The sequence below is a fragment of the Schistocerca americana genome, chromosome 2 (genome assembly GCF_021461395.2).
Source record: "Schistocerca americana isolate TAMUIC-IGC-003095 chromosome 2, iqSchAmer2.1, whole genome shotgun sequence".
In the NCBI taxonomy this organism is placed as follows: domain Eukaryota; kingdom Metazoa; phylum Arthropoda; class Insecta; order Orthoptera; family Acrididae; genus Schistocerca; species Schistocerca americana.
In genome coordinates this window covers 413105610-413130515 of record NC_060120.1, presented here as the reverse complement: position 1 = coordinate 413130515, position 24906 = coordinate 413105610, and the positions used below count along the sequence as shown (strand labels likewise).

General features: G+C 42.2%; 1 protein-coding gene across 1 annotated transcript in view; it reads right to left on the bottom strand.

The window, feature by feature from the left end:
* LOC124595240 (macrophage mannose receptor 1-like) overlaps positions 1-24906 on the bottom strand; it is a 77514-nt gene that overhangs the window by 34041 nt on the left and 18567 nt on the right. Inside the window, exons 2-3 of the mRNA XM_047133899.1 lie at positions 23486-23638; positions 9943-9973 (exon numbers count right to left, since the gene is read on the bottom strand). Coding sequence (XP_046989855.1) covers positions 9943-9973; positions 23486-23623 — 169 coding nt within the window. The 5' untranslated portion in view covers positions 23624-23638. The remainder of the gene's footprint in view (positions 1-9942; positions 9974-23485; positions 23639-24906) is intronic.

Here is a 24906-nt window from a genome sequence, read left to right as displayed (position 1 = left end):
AGAGCCCGTGTTTACCGGACACTTTTCCTTGTTTTGCTCCATACTACCACCTCTCAAAGTTGTCTGCCATACATTGTTAGCAACGACACTACCGGTGCATGTGTTCTAACGTCAGAGGTATAAGAATGATTTTCGTTTATAACTTTCGACTGGCACATTTCCACGCAGTGGTCCCTTGCCTCAGACTGACCCACGTACCCATCTCCATCATCCTTGAAAGTTTGTAACATCATCACCGAATCATCTTGTATACATAAGTACATATACAACCGCCGCGCGGGGTAGCCGCGCGGTCTTCAGCGCCTTACCACGGTGCGTGCGACTGACCCCCATCGGAGCATCGAGTCCTCCCTCGGGCGTGGATGTGTGTATGTTGTCCGTACCGTAAGTTAGTTTAAGTTAGATTATGTAGTGTGTAAGACTAGGGACAGATGACCTCAGCAATTTGATCCCATAGGAACTTACCACCACCATATGCATCGAGAGGCTCTGTGGTTTCGTTGCATGACACATACAGACCCGTATTCCTATCTTCATTTTGTTCCTCATGACAAATTCCACATACCTTCAAACTTCCTAATTTTGAAACATCCTGTGTAATGAACCACATGTTGTTGATGTAGCGAAGACAAAGGAGAGCGAGATGGTCCAGCCAAGTGTCAGAGATGAAACCTTTAGGTGGACGGAAAATAAGATGGAGAGGGCAGATGGCCAAGGGTTTTCCAGTACTTGGAGGAAGAGAATGCCAAGGACGTCACGCTGCGGAGGAGGCTACTGGACGACGCCAAAACCCAGCCGGCCGCTGTGGCCGAGAGGTTCCAGGCGCTTCAGTCCGGAACCGCGCTGTTGCTACGGTCGCTGGTTCGGCTCCTTCCTCGAGCATGGATGTGTGTGATGTCCTTAGGTTAGTTAGGTTTAAGTAGTTCTAAGTCTAGTGGACTGATGACCTCAGATGTTAAGTCCAATAGCGCTTAGAGCAACTTGAAGCCGAAACCCAACAGCTGTTTGTGAGGTTACGAGACTAACGGTACGAATTAATTCATATATCCAGTTCCACTACATAGATTTACTGTCACAACAATTCGACTCTTCTGTTATCAGGACAGATAAATCTATATTTGTATCTTCTGTCTTCTTCTACATATACAGGGTGAGTCACTAACTAATGCCGAATAAAATAACTCCGAAAGTATGATAGTAGGTGAAACGTTTATGGGACAAATGTTGCATGGGACAATGGGGGCCATAATATGACGTTCGTTTTTTGTTGCTAGGTGGGGTAGCATCAGAGATATGAAGATCATCTTTTTTTTTTAATGGGATGCTATAATTTGTGTGGTGTGCGTACTGAAAGACCTTCGGTACACACACCATCAGATTATTTGACTCGTCGCTCTAACGAAGTAGGCGAGTGGTCTTATCGTGGTGTGTTTATCTTCTGCCGTTAGGTCAGACGATAGAAATGCCACTTGCACGCTTAGAGATTGACGGTGACCCACTTTAAACAGAACTTGATTAATTTTCACACACATTTATTAAAATAATAAAAAGCATAGACATTACGTAACTTGATTCTGGATGCTGTTTACAATTGAAAATCTGAAGTTCCTTTGGTCTTGGTACGTTAATCTTATTCTCACATATCTCTGATACTGGACAAAGTGTCTATTCATTTATCTTCATGGCTATGTACAGGAATATTGTAATCTTATTAGGCGCAGACTGAAACTTGACTATAGACTGGTGCAGACAAATGCAGACTGACTAATCGGATGTCTGTACACTCGTCATAATACCTCGCGCGTTCAGATATCACTGCGCGAGTGTGATCCGCGAGGAGAAAAGGTTCTACGTTAGCAGCAATCTCATTGGCTGCGTTACATATTAATACGCGGAGCGGCGGAAGCAGAATTTGGTCCATCTCCAAGGCAGCGCCATCTCGTAGTGCGGAGATGGACGAGCGCTGCGCCTGCGCTGTTGTGCTTAGTGGGGCGCGCTCTAGTGGGAAAGTTGTGTACGCGCTGAATACGTGGAACTATGTACACAACAGTTTGGTACCTATTTTCTGACAACGGCTATCGAGACGAATCCAATGATGCGTACCAGTAAGGTCTTTGAAGGTCAACTAAGGTCACAAAGGTGGCATGAACGTCCATTTACAGAAGATGTTCGAAGTGATGACCATTGGTATCAATGCAGTGCTGCAATCTTCTTATCATGGATTGAGTGGTATTCCTTATAACTGCGGCACTTACCGAAGCACATGCTCTGACGATGTTATCTCGTATATCGTGCAAATAGTAAATATTCGCCGAATACGACGTATCCATCTAACGTACCATTGAGTGTAAACACCATTCGACGGTTTCGCAATACAATACTAACAAGAACGGTAAGACAAGTATCGTCGAGTCAAGCGAATGTGAATGAGGTATTCCTACGAAGAAAAAGTGGATATGCTTCTCATTTACGGTTAATTCAAACGAAATTCAGTGAGAGCTAGAGACTTATACGCTGAAAGATATCCTCAACGTAATCATCCTACACATCGTACATTTAAATATGTGTATGATAAATTGAGGACAATTCGATCTTTAACGCACCGGAAATACATCCGGCAAAGGAAAGTTACTTACGGGGAAACGGAAATTGGTACTCTTCCCACTGTGGTTCGAGACCCTTGTGTTAGTTCGTGTAAAATCGCAAGTGAATCAGGCATGAGCCAGAGTAGTGTTGTTCGTGTTCTGCATCGCCATAAATATCATCCTTACCATATCAGTCTCCACCAAAAATTAACTGGTACGGATTGTATGCGTTGCATTGAATTCTGCCGATGGGCAGAATTCAGCGGGATGACACATTTATTAATTTGAATTTATTTACTGACGAGGCTACATTCACGAGCCATGGAAATGTTAATTTGCATAACATGCATTATTGGGCAACTGAAAACCCATGTTGGCTGCGGCAAGTTGCAAACCAAAAACCGTGGTCGGTGAATGTATGGTGTGGGACTCTGTAGGACAGAATCATAGGTCCCTATTTTGTCGAGGAAATATTAATAGGTATACCTGCTTAAAAGAAGTCCCTCTAACTAAGGGCTCACCTTCAGAGGACGTCATGTTTCCAAGTAGAGAAGAAATTAGCATATTTCATCTAAATATAAGATTTATTAGAGATAATGTTAGTGAACCGCTTATAGATGTTGTCTCTGAAATTGTTGGTACATCGGAGCACAACTTAAATAATTTGACAATTCAAAGGCCAGGATACAGATGAGATGGCTGTTTTTCAAGGAGTTCATTGCGGGGTAGGGGAGTGGCCATATACGTAAAAAATAGTATTCCGGTTGAGTCCATAGGCGTATCACGGCACTGCACTGAACAGGTATTTGAATGTTGTGCAGGGGCAGTTGAATTTAGTGAAACTGAACTTCTAATTACTGTTGTCTATAGGTCCCCTAACTCTGACCTCAGAGCATTTCTGCTTAAGTTATAGAGATTTCTTGATTCTCTTTATAGAAAGTACCAGAAATAAGTTATAAGTGGTGGCTTCAATATTAATATTGTATATGACGTTGCAAGAGAAAGGATGTTGGTATATCTCCTAAATTCATATAATCTGATGCAGACTGTGTTTTTCCAACTAGGGTGCAGGGGAACAGTAGCACAGCCATAGACAAATTTTTATTCATTCTTCGTTACTAGATGGACATTCTGTTAGTAAAATGGTGAATGGCCTTTCAGACCATGATGCACAAATTTTAATACTAAAAGGCTTTTCTACTGAAACAAATGTCACATATAATTACAAACTATGTCAGAAATCAATCTAACAGCAATAGAGAGTTTTTTAACATCGTCAGGGAACAAGAGTGGTAGGATGCTTATAACGCCAGTAACACAGATGACAAATATAATGCTTTCCTTAACACATTTCTCATGTTCTTTGAGAGTTGCTTTCCATTAGAACGTTCTAAACGGGGTACTAGTAGTAAAAGGCAGCCCTGGTGGCTGACTAGTGGGATAAGTCTATCATGTAAAACAAAGTGGGTAATATATAAAAATGTTAGAAGTAGTCACAGTCAAGCTACAGAGCCCATTACAAACAGTACTGTAAGGTGCTTAAAATGTTATTAGGAAGGCAAAGAGTGTGTGGTATGCAAATAACATAGCTAATTCACAGGATAAAATTAAAACCATATGGTCAGTTTGTGAAGGGAGTGTCTGGTCAGCAGCTCAAAGTCGACGATAAAAAGTCAGTTCGCAGTAAAAATATTTCTGTTACTGAAAAATCAGATATATGTACAGTATTTAACAATCATTCTCTGAGCACTGATGGTAAACTAAATAAAAATTTAATTTCTACAGAGAATCATATAACTCTCTTGTCAAATGCCTTTCCGAGATCGTTGTCAGAAATACTCTTCTGTGATACAGAAAAGGGGGAGACTGAGTCAATAATTAAATCACTGAAGACTAAGGACTCTCATGGATATGATGGAGTGCCTATTAGAATATTACAGTACTGTGCTGCACATGTTAGTCCTGTATTTAGCAATATTTGTAAGTTTTCCTTTAGGAATGGTCAGTTTCCTGAACGATTACTCAGTAGAAAAGCTGCCTTTTAAAACGGGAGAAAGGGATAATGCAGACAATTTTCGACCTATTTCTATGCCATCAGTGTTTGCTAAAGTTATTGAAAAAGCTGTGTATGTAAGGATAATAGGTCATTTCATATCACACGATTATCTATCAAATGTACAGTTCGGCCTTAGAAGTCGTTTAACAAATGAAAATGCTATAGTCTCTTTTCTCTGTGAGGTATTGGATGGGATGAACAAAAGGTTTCGAACGCTGGGCCTATTTTTTTATTTAACTAAGGCGTTTGATTCTGTTGATCACAAAATATTGTTCCAGAAGTAGGACCATTACGAAATATGGGCAGTAGCTCACAATTGGTTCACCTCTTACTTTAACAACAGACAGCAGAAGGTCATTACTTACAGTGTTCAGAATGGCTGTGATGTGGGGTCTAAGTGGGGTACGATCAAGTAGGGGGTGCCCCAGGGATCAGTGTTGGGGCCACCCCTGTTCTTTATTAATATAAATGATGTCCCCTCTATTATTACAGGTAAGTCTAAAATATTTCTGTTTGCTGATCACACTAGCTGGGTAGTGATGGATACCGTGTGCAACACTGGCTCGGTTTCAAAGAGTGCAGTTCACGACATACGTTCATGGCTTATAGAAAATAAACTAACGCTAAATCATAGTAAGAGTCAGATTTTGACAGTTTCTAACACACAATTCAACAAAATCCGACGTTTTAATGGCACAGAATGGGCATATGATTATTGAAACTGAACAGTTCAAATTTCTTGGTATTCAGATAGATAGTAAGCTGTCGTCGAAAGTCCACGTTCTTGATCTTGTTCAGAGACTTAATGCTGACATTTTACTATTCGAATGGTATCTGAAGTGAGTGATAGTTCGACACGAAAATTAGTCTACTTTGTTTATTTTCATTCACTTATGTCGTGTGGTATTATATTTTAGGGTTACTCTTCCCATTCTAAAACCACGTTTTTGGCTCAGAAATGGTCGGTTCGGGCAGTAACTGGTGTAAGCTCACTAAACTCTTGTAGATCCCTTTAACGAGTCTGGGTATTTTGACATTGGCCTATCAATATATATATTCCTTAGTGTCATTTATTGTTAACAATATTAGCTTATTCCTAAGAATAAGCAGCTTTCACTCAGTTAATACTCGGCAGAAGTCAAACCTGCATTTGGATAAGACTTCCTTAACTCTTGTGCAGAAAGGTGCGCAGTATACTGCTGCACCCATTTTCAATAAACTACCACGAGAATTCAAAAATCTTAGCAGTAATCCACCCCCTTTCAAACCGAAACTGAAGAGTTCCCTCATGGGTCCCTCCTTCTAATCTGTAGAGAAGTTCCTTGAATAATGAAGCTGATTCTCGTTGTATTGTTGACTACGTTTACTTAAACTTGTGACTTGACATTTTCAGGTTCATAAATATTTTATTTTTATCTGTCATTACTTTTATGTTGTAATGTGTACTGACACGTTGCATGACCTTGGATATTTGCTCCTCAATTTGGTCTTACGGAACTTGAAGTGTAAATAAAATAAAAATACACCACATTCATGGAAGAAACATTAGGTCTGTTATTGGAAGAAATACCTTTAGGAACAAGGACAGGATGGGGCATCAACACGATGGGTACCCAGCACATTTTTCGCTGATGGCTAGAAATGAGTTACAGAGACAATTCCCCAATCGTTGGATTGGACGCGGATGAGTCGTGTCGTGGCCCGCTCATTCGCCAGACTTGACGACTCTGGAGTTTTTCTTGTGGGGATTCGTAAAAGACATTGTTTATAAAGTTGTTCCAACTACACCTGAAGATATGCGAGAGAGAGAATTGTCAGACCATGTGCTTCGTAAGTGCCGATATGATAAGGAATACCACTCAATCCACGATAAGAAGATTGCAGCACTGCATTGATACCAATGGCCATCTCTTCGAACAGTTTCTATAAATAGACGTTCGTGCCACCTTTATGACCCTCGTTCACTGTTACACATTACTGGATTCGTCTAGATAGCCGCTATCAGAAAATAAATGACCTTCATATCTCTGACGCGACTCGACCTAGCAACAGAAAACCAACGTCATATTATGGCCTCCGTTGTCCCATGCAACTTTTGTCCCACAAAATTTTCAGATCCTATCATACTTTAGCAGTTAATCTTGGTGGCAATTGTTAGCAACTCACCCTGTATATCTCCTACATATACCAATAACAAGACGGCAAAACCGTTGTGTGCGTCTGTTTGAACAAGCAAATCTCCAAAACTACTAGAAAAATGTTGATGGGGTTCACACAGGTAACTTGAGCGTAGCTTGTGGCAACGAACAGTCTTCATCTCATCAATACCTTATCACGGATTTCAAGTTTTATGGAAAACCGTCGTGGCAGTCTGTTTCTTTGTTTAAGGATGCTAATCTCCAAACCCACTAGATGAATATTTGTACGGTTCCCACAGATAATTGGTTTGTAGCTTGGGGCAAGATACTGGCCTTATTGGGTAAGAATCACAACACTGTAAAGGAAGATATCTCATTTCGAGTTCTATTCAAAATCGTCTGCTGGGCTTAGTAGTTCGGTTATTTAAGCGTCAGGGGTAGTACACCCAAGAACCATTACATGGTGCTGTTAATTTAATTAATACTAACTCATTGTTAGAAATAGCAAGAATTAAGTGCCGCAATCTTATCTTACTTGATAAGGATACTGAAACACCAAACATGTCCGTGAGTTGTAACTAATGGTCCCCCATGTCATACAGCCTGGGTTGCTTTGTGTCCCAGGTGAATGCATTCTGGAATAAGCAGTTTACCAGGTCTACGCCATGCACGTGTACGTCCATTAATCGCATATACACTCCTGGAAATGGAAAAAAGAACACATTGACACCGGTGTGTCAGACCCACTATACTTGCTCCGGACACTGCGAGAGGGCTGTACAAGCAATGATCACACGCACGGCACAGCGGACACACCAGGAACCGCGCTGTTGGCCGTCGAATGGCGCTAGCTGCGCAGCATTTGTGCACCGCCGCCGTCAGTGTCAGCCAGTTTGCCGTGGCATACGGAGCTCCATCGCAGTCTTTAACACTGGTAGCATGCCGCGACAGCGTGGACGTGAACCGTATGTGCAGTTGACGGACTTCGAGCGAGGGCGTATAGTGGGCATGCGGGAGGCCGGGTGGACGTACCGCCGAATTGCTCAACACGTGGGGCGTGAGGTCTCCACAGTACATCGATGTTGTCGCCAGTGGTCGGCGGAAGGTGCACGTGCCCGTCGACCTGGGACCGGACCGCAGCGACGCACGGATGCACGCCAAGACCGTAGGATCCTACGCAGTGCCGTAGGGGACCGCACCGCCACTTCCCAGCAAATTAGGGACACTGTTGCTCCTGGGGTATCGGCGAGGACCATTCGCAACCGTCTCCATGAAGCTGGGCTACGGTCCCGCACACCATTAGGCCGTCTTCCGCTCACGCCCCAACATCGTGCAGCCCGCCTCCAGTGGTGTCGCGACAGGCGTGAATGGAGGGACGAATGGAGACGTGTCGTCTTCAGCGATGAGAGTCGCTTATGCCTTGGTGCCAATGATGGTCGTATGTGTGTTTGGCGCCGTGCAGGTGAGCGCCACAATCAGGACTGCATACGACCGAGGCACACAGGGCCAACACCCGGCATCATGGTGTGGGGAGCGATCTCCTACACTGGCCGTACACCACTGGTGATCGTCGAGGGGACACTGAATAGTGCACGGTACATCCAAACCGTCATCGAACCCATCGTTCTACCATTCCTAGACCGGCAAGGGAACTTGCTGTTCCAACAGGACAATGTGCGTCCGCATGTATCCCGTGCCACCCAACGTGCTCTAGAAGGTGTAAGTCAACTACCCTGGCCAGCAAGATCTCCGGATCTGTCCCCCATTGAGCATGTTTGGGACTGGATGAAGCGTCGTCTCACGCTGTCTGCACGTCCAGCACGAACGCTGGTCCAACTGAGGCGCCAGGTGGAAATGGCATGGCAAGCCGTTCCACAGGACTACATCCAGCATCTCTACGATCGTCTCCATGGGAGAATAGCAGCCTGCATTGCTGCGAAAGGTGGATATACACTGTACTAGTGCCGACATTGTGCATGCTCTGTTGCCTGTGTCTATGTGCCTGTGGTTCTGTCAGTGTCATCATGTGATGTATTTGACCCCAGGAATGTGTCAATAAAGTTTCCCCTTCCTAGGACAATGAATTCATGGTGTTCTTATTTCAATTTCCAGGAGTGTAGATAGATCCTATACTGAAAACAGGGCGCCATTCCACTCTTCACTCAGTGCGTTCATGACACTAACGCAGCCATCGTTTGGGGGTCGTGTTGTCACTGATAGCCGGCCAGAGGCATACCTGATGAAAATTCTGCTGCCAGAAGACAGTTCCCAGAGATCCGAATTTCCTTCCTGGATGACGTTCGGTCGGCCGCCGCAGCTCGCATTGCGAGTACGTGTCGATCTGGCGTCTGTACTGCACAGATGTCCATCACCTGCTCTAGAGGCGTGGCAATGTGCCACATACCACTTTTGAAAGCAGTACGCGTCACCGATGCATTGTGCCCAACATGTGCAGCAATCCACCTTCACGTCCACCCAACTTCCCGCAGGTCCACAATGCTATACCGTTCAAGTTGCTGCAGCTGTTCAACAGGTGTATGTACTCGTCCGTGGAGCATATGTGTACCCTAAACAGAAAAATGCAAACACAGTTCACCTCTGAACTCAGCACCGTTGCTGCCTACAGAATCAAAATTGATGGTGCACAGACAGGTGTCCTCAGCGCCATCTGAGCGCCGACGACAACGACAAATGAATATCTAACACAACATCACTCAGTACGTAGGTATTATACCGTGATGCCACTGAATTTAGTCATTTAGGGCATTGCATTATTTTTCCTCAGTATATTATCAGTTAAAAAGACTGTAAATGATCATACACCGAACTAAAGCCGCGCGGGGTAGCCGCTTGATCCGGGGCCTTGCCACGGTTCGCGCGGCTTCCCCCGTCGGGGGTTCGATTACTCCCTCGGGCATGGGTGTGTGCGTGCGTGTGTGTGTGTGTGTGTGTGTGTGTGTGTGTTCCTTAATGTAAGTTAGTTTAAGTAGTGTGTAAGCCCAGGGACCGATGACCTCAGCAGTTTGGTCCCATAGGAATTTATCACAAATTTCCAATTTTCCGAACTACAATACATTGCAGCGTGCTGGATTTACATTGCAGACAGTTCCCCACTGTGATTCGAAATACGATACATTTCTTGCAAGAGAAGAATCATACTCACATTGTTGGCACGAAACTCCAGGTGTCGGAGCCTGAAAATGGGCAAAAATGGGCTCCATTATAACCCAGTCAAATGTCCAGAAAAATAGTTTTTGTGTTATGATATTACAATTAGTTAAAGCATTTTTAATAGTTTTCATAACCAATGGAAACATGTACAGATTTACTAGTTTACAATGAAATGAAATTATTAATAGATCTGGTACACAGATTTCAAAATTCATATTCAGTCAATTAACTGTGCCTGATGGTATGGAAGTCCTGTAAGAGAATCTTATTGATATTTTCACTACACTGTTTTGAACGATTAACGTTAATGACTATCTGCTGTACGCTTTGTCCCAAGTTAGCCACTTATCAGTGATAATATACGTCCCCCAGTCAAAGAGACGCTGTGTGAAGCAACTCAGGTTGTTCTCACTTAATTCATTCCGGTACTCATTATTTTTCCTTTCCTGGTAATACTTACCTGTTTTGAATATAGCGCACCCTTCACACATCAATAAACAAAGAAATTGCAACTCGGAGACCGCCTGTTTGTTCTACACACACTGTTCTGCATACACTGAGGGGCAATAGCCATACGATAGCGATAGACACATATAAAATCGCTGTGGTATCGCGTACAGAAGGTATCAAAGGGCAGTGCATTGGCGGAGCTGTCACTTGTACTCAGGTGATGTATGTGAAAAGGTTTCCAATGTGATTGTGGCCACGACGGTAGTTGGAGCTAGAGCGTAGAACATTCCATTTTGGAAATCGTCATCGAATTCAATATTCCGATATCCACATTGTCAAGAGTGTGCTACGAATGTCAAATTTCAGGCATTATCTCTCACCAATGACAGTGGGCGACGGCCTACTTAACTACCGAGAGCAGCAGCGTTTACGTAGTGTTGTCAGCGCTAAAAGACAAGCAACACTGCTTGAAATAAGCTTACAAATCAGTGTGGGACGTACGATGATCGTATCCGCTAGGGCAGTGCGGCTAAATTTGTCGTAAATGGGCCAACAGTACGGCAATGCCTGCGGGGCCTCTCCTGGGTTCGTGATCATATCTGCCGGACCCCGGTCCTCTAGAAAACGTGACATGGTCAGATGAGTACCGATTTCAGCTGGAAAGAGATGATGGCAGAATTCGACTGTGGGTCGGATCCCACGAATCCACGGACCCATTTTGTCAACAGGGCACTGTGCAAGCTGTGGGCTGTGTTAACATTGAATGGACAATTCGTTTCGGTAGGAACCCAAGAAATGGGGGTAAGCCTGCTAAGGATAAGAGTCATAAAAATATTATCAATTTAATTTTAGTTTTTATGTTTCTCGCTGAGTAGGTTTGGTTTATGAAGAACAAATTTGTTTGCTTGAATAGTAAAATTGTAATTAACCTTATTAGAGAATAAATAATAAAATATAGTTCTAAAGTGTTTTCTCTAACGGTTAATAATCTAATTATTCATCCTAAATCTCTAATTGAAGAATATGCTAGAAGGTGTCGTAGTGATGTTTGATTTAAACCTATGGTTCAGCTTAAAACCGATCATTGGCTGGAAATGGTTATGATCGCGTACTTGGAGGCTATTTGAAGTCAAACAACGATCGAATTTTTATTTATGACGATGCGCCGTTTCACCAGGCTCCCGATTGGCTAAAAGAACATTCTTGACAGTTGGAGGAAATGATTTGACTATTTCCAACGACTTATCGAGTCCACGCCACGTCGAGATGCTGCCTCAAAAAAAAAAAAAATAAATAAATAAAAATAAAAATAAAATAAAATAAAAAAATCCAATGGATTGAGGTCAGGACATCGTGTAGGTATCTGACACGATATTTTCAGATATCCCATGACTTTTGTTACCTCACTGTAAATCGTGAAAGTTCTACACCTGCACTCGAACTGACGCTATGAGTTCTGTGAACGGCATTCTAGCATAAGAGCGGCCTCAGTATGTCATTTTATCTGTTCCTAAATAGACTGCGAGCAAATGACAGCTGGAGAGACATACCATACCACCTGTCCCGTGTTACAGTCATCCTTACGTCATCGACATGTTTAACAGCGTTTACAAGTCCACCCGAGGTGCTGTCTCTACACTTGTCACGTGAGTCGAAGCCACCGTCCTCATACGGGATGAGGCAGCTAACGTTGACGTGTACGCAGACGAGAAATCCAACTTGAGACACAGTACTGGCTGGCGCCACACGGGACGTGTCAATTAACACGATCTGCGACTGTAGCGCTCTCCAGCGGTAGCTCTGGCCCGCAAAGAACACTTTTTTTTTTTTTTCGAAAATGGACTCCCGTAAAATTACATCACCTGTTGACAGCCGCATTGTGTTAGCGTGTTAAATGATAGAAAGGACTATCCAAATTCAAAAAATCTAAATGCTGTTGCATTAATGATAAGATTGATGTGCTATATAAGAGAAGCGTATTAGTAATGGGGGAATCTACTGTTCAGTCTTTACCCCCGCCCCCCCCCCCCCCAACACACATACACATCTATCTATAGTTTAGTGTCTGTATTATTTGCGTGTGACACGTGTTAATTGAAGTGGCACCATTTACAATTTTTTTACGCACTAGCTAATAGCAAATGGAGGTAGCCAAGGACAATTTAAGTGTTCAGAAACGTAAAAAAAAAAAAAAAAAAACAGAAAGTGAAAGAGAGCGGTTTGTTGAAGTAATGAATCTAAAATGCACGATCTCAACATGCTAAAATGGAAAACGGGTACTTGTCAAATACAACGCAATCCTCACAAGAAGAGCTTATAGTAATTTGGAAGGACATAGAAGCGAAGCAAAGAAACTTAAAGCTAAATGTTGTAGAGAACAGTTCCAAACTGACAGTTGTTGGTTGGTTGATTTGGGGGAAGGGGACGAAACAGAGAGGTCACCGGTCCTGTCGGATTAGGGAACGATGGGGAAGGAAATTGGGCGTGCCCTTTCAGAGGAACCCCCCCCCGGCATTTGCCTGAATCGATTTATTGAAATCACGGGAAACCTAAATCAGGATGCGAGTCCACTGACAGTGGAGTGGTTGAGACGAAGATAAATAATACAAGCCAAATGGTTGCAGATATGATCCCACATGTTTTCGGAGGATAAATGGATTTGAGGACAATGACACAACTGATAACAATGTGGTCCTTTCAAGCAACATCGATGACGATAACAACTCCGAAGATTTTAATGAAACTAATGAAGGTGGAAGTTTATCCCACAGTCGTAAAACTCAGCTTGTTTGGAACTTATGAGAAATAATGAAAAAAAGCAGAGAACATGCGGTTATAGTGAAGAACAGGAAGTTTTTGAAAAAAGGAAGACGAACTTCATTCGTTAAAAGTGCGTTTAATGCTTTTAATACGAGAGGAATAAAATGCAGAAATAATGGTGCTTGAAAGAATTTAATTTAGAAGAAGAGCTTAGCTTCAAAATGAAAATTAACGAAAAACTTCAAGAGTGGAATGGAACAAACTTCAGGTTCCAGTCGTTCATGCAAGTGCTCGAGCAATTTAGGAATCTGTATATGAATATGTTTTATATACACAAATGTACAAAACGTATTTAAAATGCTTGATTTCGTCCAATGGTTAATACGCTATTTTTCTCACATTACATAATATTTGTCGTAATTTCACAATTATTTCGGGATCAGCACAATTAATTTTTTTCATTACCACAATCTAATATTTATTCATGTTAGCTAGATTATAAGAGAGACATCTTGTTTTTCTTAGAACTAGTCAAGACATCTATGCTGTATTACTCTGTGTACAGAAGTAAGAAGTATTTGAAAATGTTAATCCTCTAGTTGAAAAAAAGAAAGAAAAAACAGAGGAACATAATTTAATGTTGTACGTAAATAAAACGTGTCATAATTCACTGTAGTTGTGAGAATACAGTGCTTTACTTATTAATTTTAGAAGGAATAGTATTCACACTAATTTGTTACTTTACTAGCACATTGGATGCAACTTCAATTAAAATAATTAAGAGGAGTATGAATGGGCTATCCAACTAATGTCAATTTTGTTAATTTCATTACCCATTTCCTCTGAAACTACTTCATGGAACATAGTTTAAAATTTTTGCATGTTACTTATACAGGCTTGATGTAGTAACTCCTCTGATTTGGTTGAAGTATATTCTTGGAGTACCCCTTTTTGTTACATTTTTCCTTACATTTTTGTTCATTTTACTGGGAATATACTTGCAACCGCTACATTCTAGAAGTGTAGTATCACAAGGATTATAAATTAGCTGTAAACAAATAAAGAGTATAGGGCATTTGTCTCGAACATTTTGTTTTCCAGAAATTGCAGCTAGAAATTGATTTAAATGAAAGCAAACATTTTAATAGAAACGACATTTAAAACACAGAAGCACTGTAATCTTCGTCATCTTCCACATTGCCTGAATGCATCCTTTTCCTCCCCTTCAAAGAACATGCCTCCTTGGATGTTTTCCGGGATTGCAGTTCAGCTTTTTCGACTCACTCATAGCCCAGTTCCTCCAGTATGGTTCGCGTATTCCAACCAGTCTTCACTCCCAGCTCCTCCAAACCCGTCGGTCTACCAGTATTACCATTATTGAAAGTGAGGGCAGCATCATGCACATCAGGCTTCGATGTATGGGACCCGCAAATACATTATTAGGTACTATTGACTAAACTACATTGTTGAATGATTCAGTCACATTTTGCGTTTTCCCTGTCAGACATTTCTTCAGTAGACTAAATTGGCCAAATCTCTATAAACTCTAATAGCCTCTGGTAACGAGTATCTAAAGTTACAGCTGATTAAGCTTGTTTATATTTAGGCCACTCACATGAAAAAAACTTATGGATCGCCTTGTCATCTGTTGGTATTTTATGGAATAGCCTCTTTCACACCATTTACGTTATTTTAATTGCTTCTTATGGCTTGACCAAAGTATTCTGAGAGTTGATTGATGGTGTTATCTCGCAGACTACTCCTAATCGTCTTTCCGTCATTCAGCGGTGTCTTCAAAAGCTAAGGTCGTCGTTATACCAAAAATATTCATATGAACAAACTAGACAAGGATCACAAGTGTTACATGAGGTAGCCGGCCGGAGTGGCCGAGGGGTTCTAGGCGCTACAGTCTAGAACCGCGCGACCGCTACGGGCGCAGGTTCGAATCCTGCCTCGGGCATGGATGTGTGTGATGTCCTTAGGTTAGTTAGGTTTAAGTAGCTCTACGTTCTAGGGGACTGATGACCTCAGCAGTTAAGTCCCATAGTGCTCAGAGCCATTTGTTACATCAGGCCTTCCAGTGTAGGAGCACGGTTGTTCCACTAGAATTTATATCATACCGCCGACTCCTGGATGCTATGATTCTTGAGAGATAAATTTTTCACTGAGAAATAGTTTAAGAAATGTTCCATGCAACTGACTAAATTAAAGACTACATTTAATATACTTCCACTCAACCAAATTTAACAAATTGTACATAAAATTAATCATCAAATTCCAAATAATGTTTCTGCAGTAAAACAAATTAATTTTTTTGCCAAAATCGACATTTATACTCCCCTTAAGTATAATAGACCTTTTGACAGCATGGCCTGCAGTATCTGCTTCTGTGTGAAATGCATATTGGCAGGTGTCATTCACCTCCACAGCAGCAGGGTGAAACAAATCTCCAATTTCTATCAAATCGTTTTGCAGAGCTGCAGCAGGCACAATAACATTCCCACATTTGTGTTGTTAATATCACATTGTTTTATGAGAATCTCCTAAACAACGATGGCACGCTCTATTACATATCTGGTTGCAATATGGGGTCTATTGTAGCACCCTACGGCTCCTTTTTGGGGTTCAGAAACAGAAGTCACGTGGTGGTTGGAGGGAGCATATCCGCTATCTCCAACTAGCAACCCATTATACTGTCCATTTTCAAAATCTGCAGCAACTCTACCAACACCCCAAATGCGTGCATCATGCGTGGAACCTGACTTACCATGTTGAAAATCTTCATATTGCTATCACAGATGATTGGTGTGTATAGAAAAAAAATTCTTGCGGTATCTGTATATTTATGCTTGTGCTCCCGAAGGACAAGGTGTAGTGTCCAAAATTAAAATAATAAACCACTGTTTCCTTGCTCTGTGTCTAATTCACGATATAATTTTTCAAACTGTCAACAGATATCCGTACGATCCTGTTGTCCACGGAAAATGGCATACCGTTCGACGGACAACCACGCCAACGGTGACCTCACGAGACCTATCAAATGGAGTAGTGTTTGCCGGATAGTCCCACATCCATAATCGCTGTGTACACAGTCACAGACTGTGCGGCATGGAACAGAGAAGACGCCAACCAGACTCTTAGCATTGGAGGGCCATAGGAAGAATGGAAATAGGAGAGTCGCAAACTGATATGGCCCGATTTATTAATGTGACTCGTTTTGTTGTTTCTAGTAGTGAAGAGATCTAAACTGTATCTCGAAGACCCGGGCAGGGACGACCACGTGTCACATCAAAAAGAGAGGAGCATTATTTGGCTGTAAGGGCCCTGGTGCAGCACATAACTGGCATCTGAGCTCGCAGCTTTCACTGGACGTGTTGTATCAAGGCTAAAAGTGTACAGAAGGCTTCAGCAGAGTGACCTTTATTGTTGGAGACCTGCAGTATGTGTACCTCTGATGCGTCTTCACAAAAGGGAACGTCTACAGTGGAGTCGTCAAAATGCCAACGATCGGACAGTAGACCGATGTTCTTTTCACAGACGAGTCCTGAATTGTTCTGGAAAGCAATTGTGGGCAGATTCGCCCCTGGTTGGAACGTGGAACACGATTTCGGGGCCCGGAAATTGTGGAAAGAGACTGATATCAAGGAGGAGGGACAGGGGTTATGTTGACCACTCGAATGGCTCTTTATGAGATTGTTCGAGTGAATCGCCAAGGTTTAACTGCTGTCAGGTATCATTGGAGAGGTCTTGGGACATCAAGCGCGGTTGTTGCAAGGTTCTGTGGGACCAGACGTCGTACTGATGGACAATAATGCGCGACGTCATAGACCATGGGTAGATGATGTTTCCGCGGAAACGGTAGATATTACATACATGGCGTGGCCTGCTCGCTCTCCCGATTTGAAGCACGTAGAGCATGTCTCGCATGCACTACGGAGATCGGCTGCATCACGTCAGCATCCACCAACCACTCTCCAAGAGTTGTGAGCAGCTCTGCTGAAAGAAGGGGCGTTATTGTCTCACATAGGATTGATGTCATCATTCACAGCATGCCCCTTCTTTGTCAGGCCCGTATTGTTGCCAGAGGAGGCCACACTCCATACTAAGTACACTAACCAGTGATCGGAATGTGTGTGAAAATCCGTTGGTTCGAAGAAACGAAGAATATTTTCATTCACTGTTATGTAAGTGGCAGTTGGTTACGTTCTGTATTCTTTACGCTGTTTCTACTTTACTATCATCTTTTTAAATTATTTTGTGGCGAAATAAACGTAACTATGGAAAATATCCGTTTGTTGCTTTAATTTTGTACACCAGTGTATGACCACAATGCGCTTCGGGAATCCACCAGTGCCATAGAATTCCCTTCTGTTTCTGATATACTTTCTTTGTTCTGTCGCATTGACATATGCAGTGGCTCTAAGTCAATTAAACTGTTTATTACAACGTTAAAAGCTTTTCCAGTAGTAGTACGATGGATGTTAATAAGATCCACTGCTACAAATTCGGTAAGTACCAGTGAGAAATATTCGCAATCCCCAAAGAAGTCGCAGCTTAGGAGACAAGCATTATGCTACGGTAACAGCTCCACTTTACCAAGAAGCGACTCAAAATATGCCCTACTGAACCTGGCTAGCATTTTGAAATCGTTGTCGGTATACACCGCAAATGGGTCTCTTCCCTCCAATAAAACCCTAATTCTTGGGATGTCTAGCTCTTCCTCCATTACCATATATTCTTCGTAGTCCAGGTAATCCATAGAATTCGGTATTTAACACGCAGAAACCGAAGAATACACCTTATTCTCTATCATTACTTCTACAACTGCTTAGGGCTAGATTTTGGTCTTATTTCCTCCATAAGGTACTAACGTAGCAGCGTATTCTTTGATGGTGCTTTCCATCACTTACAGAATAAATAGATTTACTTTGTGAGGAAAAGAAAAATTTACTTCTATAGTAATTTACTCTTTTAATTCAGTACGCTCGACTGTCTTTGTCTCTTAGTAATTTTCTACTTTAGTTTCACTGAGTGCTGTCTGGTGCTGATCACCCGCAAAAAACTGTGAAAAATGAAAAATGTCGGGTGCAGTAAGTCGCAAACGGATAACACGTTCTTTTGTACCTTGCTTCCCCCCTCCCCCCCCCTCCCCCCCCCCCCCCCCATCTAACTCCACTGCGCTGAAGCTCGACTACAATTCGCCTTGTATTTTATGTTACGATCTTCTGAAGGCTTTAGTCGCCGATATGTTATTGGTGGCATTTCATTATAAAAAATCCTAACAAGAACGACGTGTTTTTGACGAAACTTCAGTGTGCTCTTGGCTTAAAACGGCGTACTTTTAAAACACGAAAATAATTAAATATGAAACTGCATCCCCCTCTCTCCCCGCCCCAACCTACTCCTTACCCCCACCCAGTAGCTTCTCCCATCATGCAGTGCTCCTGCTACCAGAAACTGTAGTCTTGTGCGTGTGAGTTGCGTTTGCTTGACTATATATATATATATATATATATATATATATATATATATATATATATATATTGCTCAGAGCCCTCTGAGCACTATGGGACTTATCATCTGAGGTCATCAGTCCCAATGTGTGTGTATGTGTGTGTGTGTGTGTGTGCGCGCGTGCGCGCGTATGTGTGTGTCTGTTGTCTATTTTTGACGAAGACCTTGTTGGCCGAAAGCTTATTTTGCGACAGTATTTCCGTTGTGCCTATCTGCGACTCAGCACCTCTGTTATATGGTGAGTAGCAGCTATACTATTCATAATGTTGTCACCAATATGACTTTCCCACCACTTTACTACATCAAATCGTGCCAATAACGACACGTTATCTAGAGATACTCAATGTACTCGTGTTTAGAAATAGCACACACTCGTATGAAGTTGTAAAATAAACTTAGCACATATGGGCTTATAGCGAAGACGACAAATACGGTATGGAATCTCGCAAGCTCTGCCTGTGAAATAGAGGGCGTTTTTGCCTCTATTGGGGCACGGTGCACTTACTGTGTGATCACGCCATGATATGGTTTCTCAACATGAAATAAGAGGAAGCGGCGTTACAGAACTCGTACAGCTCCAGGCCAGCGTTAGCCAATTCGTCCCGTGTGAGGACGGTTTTAGACTCCGTTATTCGCCACGTTCTTCGTCTAAAATGTGTCTTAGTATGTTGCTGTATTTTTACAAATGTCACTGCTAGCCCTGTGCTCAGCTTCTCGATATTGCCTTTAAACTACTTTCTATTTAATCTGTATTTTTGGACAGCCCGAGAGCTAGGTAGCGCATTGGTAAGGCACTGGACTCAAACTCGAAAGGTTGGCGGTTCACTCATGCCTTCCAGACATGTTTCGTAGCTTCTCTAACCGCTTGAGGCAAAGGTCGGGATGGGTCCTTTGGAAACGGCACGGCCCATTTTCTGTCCAGTCCTTCCCCAAATCGGGGTGGTTCTCCGTCTCTAACGATCTCGGCATCGAAGAATGCTAAACGCAACAATTTTTGCTTATTCTAATTGTGGAAAAACCGTGGTTCACGTTTCTAAACTGTGTATGTGTGTTCCTGAGGGTACAGTAATTCTTGTCAGGTGAATTAAACATTCTGCCAGCTAATGACTCTCCTCTTCAAGCCATCACAGAGGCTGTCTAATTACACACGGACCAGTAGCACTACCGGAATAAAGAGAGGGTTGCGGAACATTGTGATACCATACAAGGTGTTCCAAAGACGTTCATCCGATTTCACAAGGCTGTACATTTTGAATGAATGGGGATGGAACCGTGCGGTGTATTTTGACTTATGCATCGAAGCTGGAAGATTACCTTGGCTGCAGCTATAAGCCGCCGTTTTATGTGGTTGCTGGTGCGTCAGCTAACTAGCTAATTAGCTCCTTCATTACCCAATGTGGGTCGAGTCGAGATTGGGGATAGCGGTTATCGCTGAAACAACCGGTTTCGGATTATATCGGTTTTTTCGCACGCCAGTTGTTCCTGGCTGTTAAAACCGTTAATAACCCTGTTTCGGAAATAACCAATTTGCTGTTTTTTTCTATTATTTCCTGTAATAAACATGGAAATTGAACAAATATTAAAAAATTGTAACTCACTAAGTTTCAAGAGACATAGAATCAATAAATACACAAACAAAAGAAATCTTAGTCCATCCACCATGAGCTGCTTTTCTCTAAAAGTTATAATTGACTGAATACTAGACCAAATCATCAGTATTCTCCTTTGAAACTGTGCTCAGTAGTTATGTTGTAATCAGGGATCATAACACCATACGAGCATTACGGCTAGTGAGTGCTAATGGGTGAAAACTGAGGTTGATAAACTCCAGTTTTCATGTCAATTTGTCCGTTTTCAAGGGCTGCAAGCAGATAAGACTTGTAACGTAGACAAGGGAAGCAGATCAGCTAATTTCTATTTTTATTGCAGACAAAGAATGAAATGATGTTAAGATTCTAATTTATTACTGTTTCATGAGTTCCTTCCTCTTTCGTTATTTCATAGAAATGACAGACAAATCTTTAATCCTTTAAAAACCAATAAAGAGTTGTACTTCATTGCAACATCACTTAGTAAAAACATTTCCAGAATCGGATTGGTGCCATTATGCAACACAATGGATGTCCAGCGACGAAAGAGAAACTACCGTAGAGACCAGGTTGGTTCAAGTCTTGCACACTGCACTACACGCGTTCCTTAATCCATGACGCACGGCGGCATGGACACTATCATCTCAACAATGCTGTACCAATTCTTATACCGTGTGTTTCTTGCTCGTTTCAATCGGTATTGTTATTAAATTAGCACTGATTGCTTTTCATGTTTTCTATACTAAGGAATAATTCAAAGCAATGTAAGTCTTAGAAATAAAAATTACTCATTAAAAAACCAAAAATTTTAGCACTACTGCTATGGCTACCTGATATTTCGTTTTTCTGCTCGCTTATTAGTAATAAGAAATATTAGTACAAAATTGAAAGTACCTAAAACTTCCTAGCAGATTAAAACTGTGTGCCGGACAGAGACTCGAACTCGGGACCTTTGCCTTTCGCGGGTGAGTGCTATACCAACTCTTTTATATTATTATTAATCTCATTTTGTTCGTTTTTGTTCGTTGTATCTGCTCGGGGCGGACGTCGCAAGACACGCGTTTCAGTTCGTCGTTGATCAATTAACTCATTTTTGTTTTTAATTACAGAGGTCAGCTAACCCTCTGACCGAACACGTTCAGTTACCGTGGCGGCGTTGAGCTACCCCAGCACGACTTACGACTCCTTCTCACAGCTTCAGTTCTGTCAGTATCTCGTCTCCTAGGTTCCAAACGTCACAGGAGCTCTTCTGCGAAGTTTCATATCAACGCACACTCCGCTACAGATGAAAATCTCATTCTGGAAACATCCCCCAGGCTGTGGCTAAGCCAAGTCTCCGCAATACCCTTTCTTCCAGGAGTGTTAGTTGTGCAAGGTTCACAGAAGAGCTTCTGTGAAGTTTGGAAGGTAGGAGACGAGGTACTGGCAGAACTGAAGGTGTAAGGACGGGTCGTGAGTCGTGCTTGGGTAGCTGAGTTGGTCGCCGGAACGGTAGCTTAGCTTGTTCGGTCAGAGGGTTAGCTGCCCTCTGTAACAAAAAAACTGAGTAACTGGATCAATGATGAACGTGAACAGGTGTCACAGAACGTCCGCCTCGAACAAATGCAACCAACAAAATGAGATCGGCAAGCAAAAAAAAAAAAAAAAAAAAAAAAAAAAAAAAAAAAAAAAAAAAAAAAAAAAGAAAAGGTTGGTAGAGCACTTGCCGAGTTCGAGACTCGGTCCGGCACACAGATTTAATCTGCCAGGAAGTTTCATATCAGTGCACACTCCGCTGCAGAGCGATAATCTTGTTCTTGAAAATACCTATTGCAAACGAAACACAGCAAATACCGAAGAATACGGGTTACTCAGTGGTATTTTCCCTTCCTCCGTCCGAAGCTCGTGGTCGTGCGGTAGCGTTCTCGCTTCCCACGCCCGGGTTCCCGGGTTCGATTCCCGGCGGGTTCAGGGATTTTCTCTGCCTCGTGATGACTGGGTGTTGTGTGCTGTCCTTAGGTTACTTACATTTAAGTAGTTCTAAGTTCTAGGGGACTGATGACCATAGATGTTAAGTCCCATTGTGCTCAGAGCCATTTCCCTTCCTCCGTCGAGATAACGATAACACAGCGAAAAGACGATGTGCGTTCTTCGTTTCAACAATTCAGCTACGCCTACATATAAGGGCATTTATTAACAGTTGATACGCCTCAACGATGGATCGATCGTAAAGGGCGTAGGGAACTCCGAGCTGGTTTTTTTTTTTTTCCTTCGCTTTTCTGCCTTCGTTCATATTCATGTGAGACGACGTGGACTACAGAAAACGGATGAATCTTTTTGAAACATCTGTAGATCTTTCAGGTATGTAGGACGGAACTTTCGATAGGTGTCGCTGAACCGTTTGAGTGCTAACTTTTTTTTTTCAAAAAAACTAATGAACCATTTATAATGGATCAAATCAGATAATGAATTGTTATTTAAATTCATGTTCCAATCAGTGGTAACAATATGAAAAGAATGTATCCTACCGTTTAGTTTTCCAAGGAGTTTGGGGAGCGTCACATACGAGATTGTCTGCCGGCCGTTGTGACCGAGCGGTTCTATGCGCTTCAGTCCGGAACCGTGCGACTGTTACGGTCGCAGGTTAAATCCTGCGTCGGGCTAGGATGTGTGTGATGCCCTTAGGTTAGTTATGTTCAAGTAGTTCTAAGTTCTAGGGGACTGATGACCTCAGATGTTAATTCCCATGGCTCTCAGAGCCATTTTTGAACAGTATTGTTTATAAGAATCTCCAGCGTTTCAGAAGACGACTGCCCAGAAACTACAAATATACATACGTCAGTGGATAGGACATATCTCCAAGTTTGTAATTCACACTGCAAGTGTTCAATACGGTCTTAGTTTGTGATGTGACAAACGTCAATTCGTGAGTAGAAGTCGTTGACGCGATATGTCTGGGAAGGTGAGAAGACAGCTCGATTTGCGAATCTGGTAATTGGGTTGCCTAATTCGAACTGAGAGTACGGAGGCGAGGGTTGGCAATAAAACTTGAGAACAGTGTAACCTACAGCTGCGATCTGTAAATATAATAACTCTGCTAACCATTAGTAGGTAACAATAACATGGATCGGTTCGATGTTAACTATAGTGGGACACATACGTCCCGATGGTAGTCAAATGGTTAAGAGGAGAAAGATGTGCCCAAATGAAAATATCCCACTTGTGCCAAGAGCAGCTTCGTACCTCTCTTCTGGAGCAGTGCAGGCTGATCGAGGGGTCCCGCAGTTGCCGCATGCGGCAGTCGCACGTCAGGTCGGCGGTGGCCAGGCACCGCTGAATGGCGACCGCCGCCAGTACCGTCCACACAGGAAGCAGCTGCATCTCAATGGCGCCCACCTGCTGAAAGGACACAGCGATCCTCAGCTCTCTTACGGAATCGGCAGAAGACGGCGAAGACGTGATACCACCACTGTTCACTCTAGTATCACACCGATTCTGGCTCCGGTATCTTGACTTATGGGGGGACGTTCATGAAAAACAAACACTACTTTAAAGTTGCACCAAATCCATAATTTCTAAGATACGGCAACGAAATTTTGTACCATGCCTTACATGAAATAAACACATGTACTGTTAAGTTCCTTGGATTATATATATTTGCCTCTTTTTTCTATTGAATTTAAACTTATATTTGTCAAAAATTGAGGTAAATACCCCTTGCTAGGAAACTATTCAAAAGGTTTCTAAAAAATTATCTCTGTTTAATGTCCTTGCATATAGTAAGCTTTTCTCATGAGATTTTATGATGAGATCGAATAGGAGAATTTTAATAAATTTTAAAATATAATTCTGTAGGAATAATATAAAATGCATACAAAATTCCAAGCACTTGCCCCATATCTCAGCCTACACTCAGGATTCCAAAATTGACTCTTGAGACAACATTCATAGGGTTTATAGAAATAAGTGTACAAAATTTCATAATTGTAGCTTTCACAGATTTTGAGAAAAAGATATATTTACTTAAGAAAAGTAATTTTAGGACATGCAGTTTAAAGTTCAACCTAACGTTGTTTCTTACGTGACCTCTTTAGAAGGCCCCAGATCTGTACTCAGGGTCCTCTTTCACTTCAAGCCTACTCTTTGTGTTTCTTCTTTTCTGCCGTGTTTCCTTTATCAGGTGTTCATTTAACTTTTCAGCTGCAGAGAGACGCTATATTTCAATTTTTTTCAAGATGTCTTCAGTGAAATTTCGTATCTTAAAGTCCATTATCTTTAATATCTACATCCTCCATACCTTTCCATCATTAAATAAAGAACTGTATCCTAAGTTGCGATGTTGACAGCTGTAGCAGATGAATATGTGGTTTTAGATCGTCGTTTCTATATTAGTGAATTTAGAAACTACTTTGGATTCTCGGTGTCGGCACGAACACATATTTTTAGAAGTTAAGGATCGGCCAGAAAGCTGTAAGTGGGGTTGACAGCATCCAGGATACAATTTGGAAGCCTCTACTAGTAAATGTAGGGGTTGTTATCCCCCTGAGCCTGGATACACTTACCTCAGCTAATGTGGCACAGAAGATGAATGGGATGTCCATATGTTGTCACCACGTGGAAATAGGTGGCCCATCTGCACTTTTCATGTCACTTGATAGGTTCCG